Source organism: Physella acuta, unplaced genomic scaffold (assembly GCF_028476545.2).
Source record: "Physella acuta isolate Inbredline_101_S28 unplaced genomic scaffold, ASM2847654v3 ptg000233l, whole genome shotgun sequence".
NCBI classification, from domain to species: domain Eukaryota; kingdom Metazoa; phylum Mollusca; class Gastropoda; family Physidae; genus Physella; species Physella acuta.
The window spans coordinates 506,723-519,502 of NW_026731752.1; the positions used below are offsets into that span (position 1 = coordinate 506,723).

The 12,780-nt window shown below is 38.8% G+C and overlaps 1 protein-coding gene across 1 annotated transcript in view; it reads left to right on the forward strand.

Annotated features, from left to right (window-relative positions):
• LOC131938090 (metabotropic glutamate receptor 3-like) overlaps positions 1-12,780 on the forward strand; it is a 29,962-nt gene that overhangs the window by 15,941 nt on the left and 1,241 nt on the right. Inside the window, exon 4 of the mRNA XM_059295986.1 lies at positions 9,283-9,453. Coding sequence (XP_059151969.1) covers positions 9,283-9,453 — 171 coding nt within the window. The remainder of the gene's footprint in view (positions 1-9,282; positions 9,454-12,780) is intronic.

The following is a 12,780-nucleotide window of genomic DNA, read 5'->3' on the forward strand; positions in this document are numbered from 1 at the left end:
CCTTTAGTCAGCAAAAAAACTTTAGAGAAATTGATGGAATGTTTGAAAATGTTTTTCTCCAGAGGTAATTAGAACAACGGAGGCTTCCTTGATAACTCAAATATTATATTACACACACACACACACACACACACACACACACACACATATATATATATATATATATATATATATATATATATATATATATATATATATATATATATATATATATATATATATATATACAAACAAATATTTTATTACATTAACTTTTAAACCTAATTTCTACACTTGAATTAGAACATGGCAAAGAAACTGGGGATGTAACTTACATGTCTGAGGCTATTAATTAATCATTCAAATTTTCACGTTAAACTTAAATTAAAATTAGACGTTTTACATTTAATATACATAAACCATTTTAGTGAATTTTTCAGTAAACAAGTTAATAACAAGTCTAGTGACAATTTAAGCGCAATTTCGTTATTTTATCCATAACAATTTTAAATCGAGATAAATCATATATTCAGCAACGGTGCCCAAATATTAAAACGTTTATATCAGTATTTGACTATGATTTAAACCCGCCCTCTTGTTTGTAAACATTAGCACGTGGAAAAAAACGAGCGACGCGTAGCTCGCCTCTCTCTCTCTCTCTCTCTCTCTCTTGCCGCGCGCAGTGACGCGAACGATCCAACGTCGCGACAGGCTAGCCTCCCGTATCAGTCGAAAAAAAAGGGGGAAAAAAGCCTACACGATGCTCAGTTTAAAAAAGTAGTAATTAATTTTTTTGTGACCGAACGAAAGGATATTTTTGAAAACTTTCTTCGGCAATATTGTTCTAAATTATGGCAGGAATCGATTAGTAAATGTTTCAAGTCGCTAAGTGGTTTGGTTGCTGAGATATGGGCTAAAAACTGCATTTTTTCGAGGTTTTTTGGCTTTTCCGGGAAATCTAGGAAGGAATTCCGGGAATTTATTTTGGCCCACAATCATCCTCGGAGCTTGCTTAACATATTTGCTTTGGGAACTCGATATTGCTTCGTTGAGGAAGCGATACGACTTAAAGCTGCGGACTTCCATCCATCCATCCATCCATCCATTCCCAGAAATGACGAGTTAATAATCGCAATTCTCCAGAATGGAAATTGCGCTTAAAAATTGGTCTACTTCATAGCTATTTAAATTATATATCAGTCGACACAAGACCATAATAAAGACTGTAATGCTGAAGTGAACGAGCATGATAAATCTTACGTGGACTAATAGGCTTGAAAAGCAGTCTTGGCGCTATGGGGGTCAGGTGGGTTCAGGGGCGTCCAGCAGACTTGGCGCCATGAGGGTTAGGTGGGTTCAGGGGCGTCCAGCAGACTTGGCGCCATGAAGGTTAGGTGGGTTCAGGGGCGTCCAGCAGACTTGGCGCCATGAGGGTTAGGTGGGTTCAGGGGCGTCCAGCAGACTTGGCGCCATGAGGGTTAGGTGGGTTCAGGGGCGTCCAGCAGATTTGGCGCCATGAGGGTTAGGTGGGTTCAGGGGCGTCCAGCAGACTTGGCGCCATGAGGGTTAGGTGGGTTCAGGGGCGTCCAGCAGACTTGGCGCCATGAGGGTTAGGTGGGTTCAGGGGCGTCCAGCAGTCTTGGACGCAAGAACTGGAGACTTTCTTGATAGCAGGCGTCTGCCCTAATCACCCCCCCCCCCCCTCAACACCCCCATTCGTCTCTTTAGACCACTCTATCCCAACGTAATTAATTAAATGAGATAAATGGGGGGAAAAATTCATAAAAAAACGTTTTAATAACAAGCATTAATACTAATAGTTTCGCTGTCTGTGTATGTATCTATCTGACAAGCACGCTCTAGAGAAAACACAAGCAATTTAAAAACTTTCACAATGAAACGAAAACGTAAAAAATAATCTCAAGCCGGAGAGTGCACACAGTAATATGACGTCATTGATTCTCGAGTAAACATTGAATAAAAAGGCAATTTTGTCTAATCTAAGTGGTTTGCGTGAAGAGTTTTTTTCATACAATTCTGCGGGTAGGGGCGAAGCCCCACCCCCGCGTAAGAATGTCTGAGCCCCCCCCCCCCTCCCCAACTCAAAAGAAATTTCTTCATCGATACTCTATAATAAAATTACCGCCTAATTAATGTGTCTAATCTAAAAAGTGGTTTTCTTGCAATTTCTTTAATGCAATTCTTCGGGTAGTGGCTAAGCGCGACACCGGTGTTTCTTTCAGACTTTTTCCTCCCCGGAGGGGGTAACTTTTTCTAATCTAAAAAGTGTTGAGTGTGCAGGTTTTTTTTCAAGCATCTCTTCCGGTAGGGGCGATATATTGAGCTTTATATTGAGGGGAGCTCATTCTTCTTTATTAGTCTTATAATGTTTGAGTGATGTCCCTTGCATGTATTGTTCCGTTTCCGATACACAATAAACATGGTACATAAAAATGGCTTCCTCGTCTGTTGTATTATCTGTCTAAGATAACAATCCACTACATTGGCGACGAGGATAAATCATCCACTAAAAAGAGCAGATGCTTACTTAAGAAGAAGCTTGCTAGAGCATATTTGCTAAGTATTTGTAGGATAATGGCACTGTATGGCCGGATAAAAGAATGTAATTCGAATGATGAAACCATTCATGATTATCTATATAGGTTAAGCTTTTACCTTGAAGCTAACGACGTGACGATAGAAGCCAAAAAGAGAGCTGTTTTGTTAACAGTCATAGGGCCTCAACAATTCAGGCTATTAAAGGACTTATGCGCACCAGCTAGTCCAGCTACCAAGAGCTTTAACGAGCTGAGCAAACTCCTAACAGACCATCATGCGCCTGCACCACCAAAGTTCCTGTGTAGAGCCAGATTTGACGGTAGGACTCGTCAACCAAACGAATCAATATCAGAATATGTTGCTGCTTTACGTCATCTAAGTGAATTCTGTGAATTCGGTGACACGCTGTCTGACAGACTATGTGAAAAGTTTGTGACAGGTGCAAACAGCCCTGATGTTTAAAGGAAGTTGCTTCTCGAGTCAGATCTAACATTGGAAAAGGCAATACAACTTGCAACTTCATTCCAGCAGTCATCCGAGGCGGCAAGATCTCTAGCGCCCTCAGGGATCCATGCATTAGACAGCAGGTCAATCAACAAACACCAACCCCATCAGAGCAGTTCAACTTATGCTAAACAACCTGCAAGTTCAAATACTAGATCTAAATCTAGTAATAATTATCAAAAATGTCATCGATGCAACGGTCCCCATGCATCTCATTAATGCAAGTTCAAGTCAGCAACTTGCTATAAGTGCAGTAAGCAAGGTCACATTGCCAAGGCCTGCTTTGCAAAGTCTTCGTCTGTTGCTAGATCTAGCCAGTCAGGACAGTACCGCAACCAAAGGCAGCACTAGGTTAACTGTCACCAAGACAGCCTAACCCAACCAATGAACCACTCTACCAGTGAAAATGCTCAAACTGATCCGCAGCCGGAGTTCAACCTGTTCTCTGTGAAATCAACAAGTCATGCTCCCATCAACGTACTAGTTTATATCAACGGTAAGAGCATCATCTTCCAACTTGACACGGGAGCATCTCTAACCGTCATCACAGAGAAGAACTTTGACGCTGTCACAGGAGGATCAGTGCCTCTACAACCATGTCACAAGTGCCTAACAACATACACAGGTGACAATGTTCCGGTGATAGGAGAGTGTATAGTTCATATAAGCTATAATGGTCAAAGTGTTAAACTTCCTCTTCTTGTGGTTGAAGGAAACGGGCCACCATTACTAGGTAGGAACTGGTTAGTTGATCTTAAGTTAGACTAGGGGAGTATATTTTCAGTGAACAATGCAAGTTTTACTTCAATAGATAAAGTTGTATCTGAAAATGAAGGTGTCTTTGGTAGTTCAGGGTTACTAAATGATAGGACAGTGAAGATAAGCATTACAGACACAAATCCAAGATACTGCAAAGATAGAGTTCCACCTTATGCAATGAGGGATAAAATTGAAAATGAGCTAAGTAGATTGGAATCTAATGGCATCATAAAGAAGGTAGACTATTCCGATTGGGCAACGCCCATTGTGCCAGTGTTAAAGAAGGATGGTTCTGTAAGAATTTGTGGAGACTATAAAGCTACACTGAATAAGCAAATAGAGCTAAATAGGTACCCTATTCCTAACATTGAGGAAATTTCTTTGAATGTAGCAGGAGGAGACAAATTCACTGAATTGGACTTTAGTCACGCTTACACTCAACCAGAACTTCATCCAGATTCAAAAGTCTATACGACAATAAACACACATAAGGGACTCTACCAATATGAAAGACTATGTTTTGGTATATCATCTAGCCCTGGAATTTTCCAGGCTGTCATGGACAGTATTTTTCAGGACATTCCAAATGTTTGTGTTTACTTTGACAATGTATACATAACTGGTAAGAATGACACTGAACATCTTAAAACACTTGATAAAGTCTTGAAAATAGTTGGTGAAAAGGGTTTAAAGATAAACAAAGATAAATGTCAATTCATGCTGACAGATATTAGTTTTCTGGGTTATAGTTTGAGCAAGCAGGGTCTCAAACCTCAACCTGAGAAAACAAAAGCCATTAAAGAAGCACCCAAACCTGAAAATACCCAACAGCTAAGAGCTTTTTTGGGCTTGATAAATTACTATGCGAAGTTCATAGGGAATCTGTCTGATAAACTATCACCACTGTACAAGCTGCTGCAGAAAAATGCAACTTGGCACTGGGGTAAACAACAAGATGCTGCTTTTAATGCAGCAAAAGAAGCTTTGTCTTCTGACACCTTGCTAACTCACTATGACCCAGGGAAAAGACTTATCTTAACATGTGATGCTTCACCAGATGGTGTAGGAGCAGTTTTATCCCACATAGATGAAAATGGTGACAGACCCATTGCTTTTGCCAGGAGATCTTTGAACCAGGCTGAGAAAAATTATTCTCAGTTAGAGAATCATTTTTGGTGTTAAGAAATTTCACAAGTTTCTGTTTGGTAGGGAGTTCACCATCTTTACAGATCATAAGCCATTGCTGAGTTTATTTGGAGTAAACAAACCCCTGCCTGAGCATGCCTCACCAAGGGTTCAAAGGTGGGCTATCACACTAGCCGCATACAATTATGAATTGAAATACAAACCTGGATCTGAGAATAGTGCAGATAGTCTTAGTCGTTTACCTTTAAAAAACCAAAGCCTTAGTTATGTACCAGAAGATGTATTTGTTCTTTTCACTATCATGGAAAACTCCAATATAAATGTGAATGATGTTAAGAGAGAAACACAAAAAGATGAGTGCTTGATAAAAGTATATGAGTTTGTAAGAATGGTTGGCCTGAAGAGTCAGTGAATGATGATTTAAGGCCATATAAAATAAGAAAAAAAGAGTTAAGTCTAGAAGATGGATGTGTGCTATGGGGGCCAAGGGTTATTATCCCTAAAATGTTACAAAAAGAAGTTTTAAGAACTTTACATGATACTCATCTTGGTTCTTCCAAAATGAAGAGTCTTGCACGATCGTGGTTCTGGTGGCCACATATGGATGCTGATATTGAAAAATATGTAAAGCTTTGTTCAAGCTGTACACAACATTCAAATCAACAAGCTACAGCACCTTTGCAAAACTAGGATTGGCCAATCGAACCATGGAAACGTATCCATGTAGATTTTGCAGGACCCTTCATGAACAAAATGTTCTTAATTGTTATTAATTCACATTCTAAGTGGTTAGAAGTTAAAATCATGAACACAATCACTGCAAGTGATACCATTATAGAACTTAAGGAAATATTTTCATTTCATGGGTTACCTGATCAAATTGTTTCAGATAATGGGCCTAGTTTCACTGCTCATGAGTTTAAACTGTTTTGTGTAGCAAATGGTATTGAGCATATAACCACATCACCCTATCACCCTGCTGGGAATGGTTTGGCTGAAAGAGCGGTAGGCATATTCAAAACCGCTATGGTAAAAATGAGTACCGGTAACAAAATTTCTCTCAGGGAAAGAGTAAACAGATTCTTAGCCAAATACCGCACAACTCCTCATATAACAACAGGTGTTGCACCATGCGAATTGCTGTGTGGTAGGAAAATTAAAACTCACCTTGACCTACTACATCCAACTGTTCAAAGGTCTGTTTCCCAACATCAACATACACAAAAAGTAAATCATGACAAAACATCCATTGAGAGAGAATTTGGGGTTAATGATAATGTGTATCTGAGAAATTATGGGAGAGAGGAAAAATGGATGCCAGGTCAAATTGTTCAATGTACAGGACCTGTGTCTTATAAAGTAAAAACAAATAATGGACTTATTGTCCGTAGACATGCAGACCAGTTAAAAATAACTTGTGCAGATAATAAGTGTGAATCTATCAATCCCACCAAATCTGAACAGTTCACACCAACTCAGCTTGTTCCACAACCAAGTTCTGTTGATATGAGTGAACCAAGTACACTAGAGTCAGAAAATGTAAATTCTGGAATTAATGATTTAGATCCTGGACTTCCTGAGCTAGAGAGTCCAGATGGTCAGAATCTTGAGTCACCAAATCAACAGCCACTGAGAAGGTCAAACAGGACAATCAAAGTCCCAGATAAGTTAGACCTTTGATTTTAAAGGTTAAGAGGACTTTGACATCATTGTTTTGTATATTAATTATGTTGTGGCATATTTTGCATTTGTTTGTAAGGATTTAATCTACCAAATGATTCAAATCATATAATGTTCATATTACAATATATTTAGTGATTTATTACATTGTTTAACATTTCGTAAGGAATGCATATAATGTTTTGTATTGACTTTTGAAGTGTTATTAATTGAAGGGTGATCATTATTCAATCTTTCTTTTATTATTGCTTGGCAATTCTAATGTTTTAAACTAAAGAAGGAAATAGCAAGGTGATTTTAGGATACTATCATTTATTCTCTTGAAAGCTATGTTATTATTTACTAAGGGTAAAGGGATGTAATATATTGAGCTTTATATTGAGGGGAGCTCATTCTTCTTTATTAGTCTTATAATGTTTGAGTGATGTCCCTTGCATGTATTGTTCCGTTTCCGATACACAATAAACAAGGTACATAAAAATGGCTTTCTCGAATGTTGTATCATCTGTCTAAGATAACAATCCACTTCAATCTACAAATGCGACCAGTGTTTCTTTCAGACTTTTTCCTCCCCGGAGAGGGGTGGGGGTACTTGAAATTTTCGGGGGCGGGGTAGAATTTTCTGGGAGGGGGCGGACACTGGAAAAAGTATATAATTATATTTCGATGAATGGGACGGTAGACATGTTTTGGAGTGTGTGTGTGTGGGGGGGGGGGGGGGGGGGCGAAGCCCCCTCCTCCCAAGTAGAGTTGCCTGAAAGAATCTCTAAATGCGACTTTTGTCGCATGGTTTAGGGATATGCCTATGACTATATTTTGTATAAATCAAAGTACCGAGAAAATAGACAACACTATCAACCTAGCGCCCGTTGTATCCTTCCTCAACGGGCCATTTTTCTCGTTTATGTACTAATGCACTAAAAAGTAGACAATAAATTATAGACTACTATTTAAATAACTATTTTTAAAAAGCTTGGGTCACTTTAATATCTATTGGATACCTTCACTAATGTTTAGGAAGAGACCCACGCTTTTCGTTCTAGTTATTTAAATTTTTAGTGCATTAGTACATAAAAGCTTGTTATTAAAACGTTTTTTATGACATTTTTACTTTCTCTAATATACGAAGTATAGAGAAAGTCTTGTAATCGTGCCAAACAAAATTGAGATTTTTACAAATCTCGACGTTTTAGGGCTCCCTGAGTCGGAAAAACATAGTTTTGCAATCTTGTCCGTATGTCTGTGTGTATGTGTGCCTGTGTGTCTGTGTGTGTGTGTAAACAGCTAGGTTGATGAAATTTTATATATAAGTATTATATCAAAATCGTAGATCCGTATCAACTTTTGAGCGATTTCCGATAACGGGAAGTGGTACTTTTTATACTTTAAATTTTTCAAAAGCCTATTACTTGAGTACTATTTAAGATAGTTAAATGAAATTTCACATGTAAGTAAAAATTCTAATTCTCTGCCTTCTAACAAATTTTGAGTAATTTCCGTTGACCTGAAGTAGTAATTTACACTATTTCCGATTTCTCAAAAATCTTAAAGTACTAATAATATCCCGCCCTATTATGCACATTTTATTTGGCGTTCACTTGGTGTGCAATTCTTTTTTTTACGAGATTCTTATCTATTTCAAAAAGTTTAAGTAATTAAAAATGGATTACAAATATTGTCCATGTCCCGAGTTGCCATCCCCCGGAGCGTTATATTAGAATATTCGAGAAAGTTTAGTGGAGGTCACTCCCGGTTTGTTTTTAGTACTTTACATGTTTTGACTTACAATAGTTTCATGCTAAAAACCATTACGCGCCTAATGAACGTGATGACGCGCTATTGAACGTGTTGACGCGTGTGGTGTGGTTGGATAGAAATGCCTACTAATTTGGTCAAAATTTTAATTCATTCATAAAAAATTAATTAAAAAAATTAATTAGGCATCCAATTAAGTCAGATGTTATATCACGATGCATTGTCTTCATGTCTTAACCCACGTACAAATTAAAAACCGTATCTGTCAAGTAGAAGTGCCTGCAATTTCGCTCCGGCGTTTCGATCCACACTGACGGTAGTAGTGGTGTAGTGGTGTAGTGGTAGGGTGGTCTAGTAGTCTAGTGGTTTAGTCGTGTAGTGGTGTAGAGGTGGGGTGGTGTATTGATGTAGTGTTGTAATGGTGTAGTGGAGTGGTGTAGTGGTGGGGTGGTATGGTGGTGTAGATGTTTAGTGGTCTAGTGGTCTAGTGGTGTAGTGGTGTGTTGGTGTAGTGGGATGTTGATTATGTGGTTTTTATGTGCCCTACTACGGGTTAGTGTATTTTGTTTACACAATAAAGTTACGCGTCAAGATTTAAGTACATCAATCAATGTGTTGAAAATGTTGTTCACCAGTTTCGACCTATGTCTTACCACAGCAGACAAAATCTCGAAGATAAGAGGGAAGTAGTAAAAAAAAAGTTTGAAAAACCAGAAAGTTAAGATAGTTATAGGTATTTTTAGCTTAAGTTGAGAGGACAATGTAGACAATTGGTAAAGTATATATATATATATATATATATATATATATATATATATATATATATATATATATATATATATATATATATATATATATTGAGTTGATTTAATTTTACAAGCTTAACTTTTATCTGCCCAGGATGTAAAGATCTTAGGTAATTCTCGGGTCGTCCTGACCTTCTTAGAAGAGTACTCGGCGCACGCCTTGGTAGCGAGCATTATTCAGTCGAAAGAGGCAGGCTGGCTTGTGTGGGTCATGAACGAGCCATTCCTAAACCGGGTCTTGGATTTGTTTAACTACAATGACTACGTGAGTAGATAAGTGTTGTGAACTCACACACAGACAGTGCTCACACAAGACAAACACACAGACAGACAGTGCTCACACAAGACAAACACACAGACAGACAGTGCTCACACAAGACAAACACACAGACAGACAGTGCTCACACAAGACAAACACACAGACAGACAGTGCTCACACAAGACAAACACACAGACAGACAGTGCTCACACAAGACAAACACACAGACAAACAGTGCTCACACAAGACAAACACACAGACATATAGTGCTCACACAAGACAAACACACAGACAGACAGTGCTCACACAAGACAAACAACGGGTTACAAGACACAAGACTAAATAAAAGCCTCGTTAGAACTGCAAAATGCAAAATATTAAAAGTTTAACGGCTATCCACACAAAGTCTCTTCTAAATAAACTACACAATTCAACACAAACTAAGATTACACAAACTCGAGTACACAGAGGTCACGAGGTTTTCCTGCTAGATTTCAAGTTCTCGACTGACTGGTACACCGTTAAAACGATACCAAACTAAACCCACACACAAAAACGCATCACCTCAAAACGACAAAGACAAATCGACCTCCTAGAAAACGACCCTGTCAAAATAGCACCGACAAAAAGGTTTCAACACATCGACTTTCGTCAAACGGACTTACGTCTTATTGACTCGCGACATATTGGCTCCCGACAAATAAGTCGTAGGACCACTTTTGGCTTATACGCCTCCATTTTATCCAACCTACCAACCTACCAACCACACGCAATTCCTAACCCCAACTACTGAACCAAACACTTGTCTATGAACCAACAAAAATTCATTCAAATACTCTATACATCAAAGTGTAACACATTTTAAAATTGTGATAATTTGTTTTACCCAGTGATCATGTTTTTACTTTCTCGTATATACGAAGTATAGAGAAAGTCTTGTAATCGTGCACAAAAATCACATTAATTCTGGACAGTTTTCACCGTTTTACCTCAGTCCTTCATCATATCCGGGATGTAGAGGACTTATTTTAATCGGGCAAAAATTATAAATCCAGATATATCAAAATTTTGGCGTTTTATGCGTAATGGAGTCGGAAAAACTGGATTATCCAATTCTGTCCATATGTCTGTGTGTGTGTGTGTGTAAACACGATAACTTGAGCTAGGTTGATGAAATTTCATATATAAGTATTATATCAAAATCGTAGATCCGTGTCAACTTATGAGCGAATTCCGATAACCGGAAGTGGAACTTTTTCTACTTTGAATTTTTCAAAAGCCTATAACTTGAGTACTATTTCAGATGCATAAATGAAATTTCACATGTAAGTAAAATATCTAATTCTGTGCCTTACGTCAAATTTTGAATAATTTCCGTTGACCGGAAGAAAATTTTTTCGCTATTTCCGATTTCTCAAAAAACGCATGTGAATTTATAAAGTGAATTTATAAAATACTAATAATATTCCGCACTATTTTGCACATTTTATATGACATTCACTTGGTGTGCAATTCTGTTTTCTACGAGATTTTATTCTATTGTAAAAAGTTTAAGTATTTAAAATGGATTAAAAGTCATGTCTATATCCCGAGTTGCCATTCCCTGTTGTTTCATATAAGAATATTCGATGAAGTTTATGGGAGATCACTCCCGGTTTATTTACCCATTGATCATGTTTTTTTTTTGAAGATGCTCGTGACAGAAGAAACAATGTTTTTCTTTTGATGACCTACAATCATACTACCAATAAATATATACCGTGGACCTATCTCCTCACACACTGAGTTAGACCATAGGGCTGGTAAGTAGGTCACCAACCAGTTATACGGCTCAATAAAACCTGCATGAGCCATATAACAGGTTGGTGAACTACTTAACAGCCCTACACTGAAAATATTTTCCATAAATAAATAACAATGCACCACTATTTAAATAACTATTAAGAAAAGCGCGGATCACTTTCTAAATAAATAACAACTAAAGTATGTGGCTTCGTCCTTTATGCATGACCACACCTTGACAACAACTTGACCACACCTTGATCACACCTTGACCACACCATGACCACACCTTGACCCCACCTTGACCACACCATGACCACACCTTGACCACACCATGGCCACACATTGACCACACCATGACCACACCTTGACCACACCATGACCACACCTTGACCACACCTTGACCACACCATGACCACACCATGACCACACCATGGCCACACATTGACCACACCTTGACCACACCTTGATCACACCTTGACAACACCATGACCACACCATGACCACACCATGACCACACCTTGACCACACCTTGACCACACCATGACCACACCTTGACCACACCTTGACCACACCTTGACCACACCATGACCACACCTTGACCACACCTTGACCACACCTTGACCACACCTTGACCACACCTTGACCACACCTTGACCACACCTTGACCACACCTTGACCACACCTTGACCACACCTTGACCACACCATGACCACACCTTGACCACACCTTGACCACACCTTGACCACACCTTGACCACACCTTGACCACACCATGACCACACCTTGACCACACCATGACCACACCTTGACCACACCTTGACCACACCTTCAACCGATTGCCGTAAAACTTGGAGGGTCTGATGAGAACAATCGGAGGAGTGTTTTTGCGGGGAGGTGGGGGGGGGGTTGCATTAAATTTCGGAGGGGCAGTAAGTTGCGTTTTTTCTCTATATACGGTACATAAAATCAAGTCAGAAGGGTGTGGCGTCCAGAGCTTCTGTCTTAGCGCATGTTGTCCGTGGATTGGGCGACATATGCGTCTGTTTTTCTAACATCAACAAATACTAAAAGAAAGTAATTATTATTTTTGTTGTGATGTAAATTTATTTTCTTGCGAGTTATCTATCCCGATAAGTAAAGTAACTGGTACAATTTTTGCATGATAAAATTATACTTTTTTGAAGAATAGTAATTTTAGTTTGATTTTGTGCTTTGCTATTTACGTTTAATGAAAAAGTTTGGTTGAAAAAGTTATTTAAGTAATGATTGTGCAGTACTGGCGGATCAGATAAAAACTCAAGTCAAGTTCTCCGGTTGACAGTTTTATATAAATTTAATTTCGTTCGGGGGGGGGGGGGGGGGGGTAGACTCCGCCCTCCCCCCCCCCCCCCCCCCGAAGAGATGCCTGGAAGAAACTCTGCATGTAGTTATTGTTTGCGATAATTGTCTAGTCATGATGACTTATTGTGGATATCATGACCCACCTTAAATGTCATGAATCAATGTCATGAATCACTTAGGATATAATGAAATGTCTGAGCCACCCGTA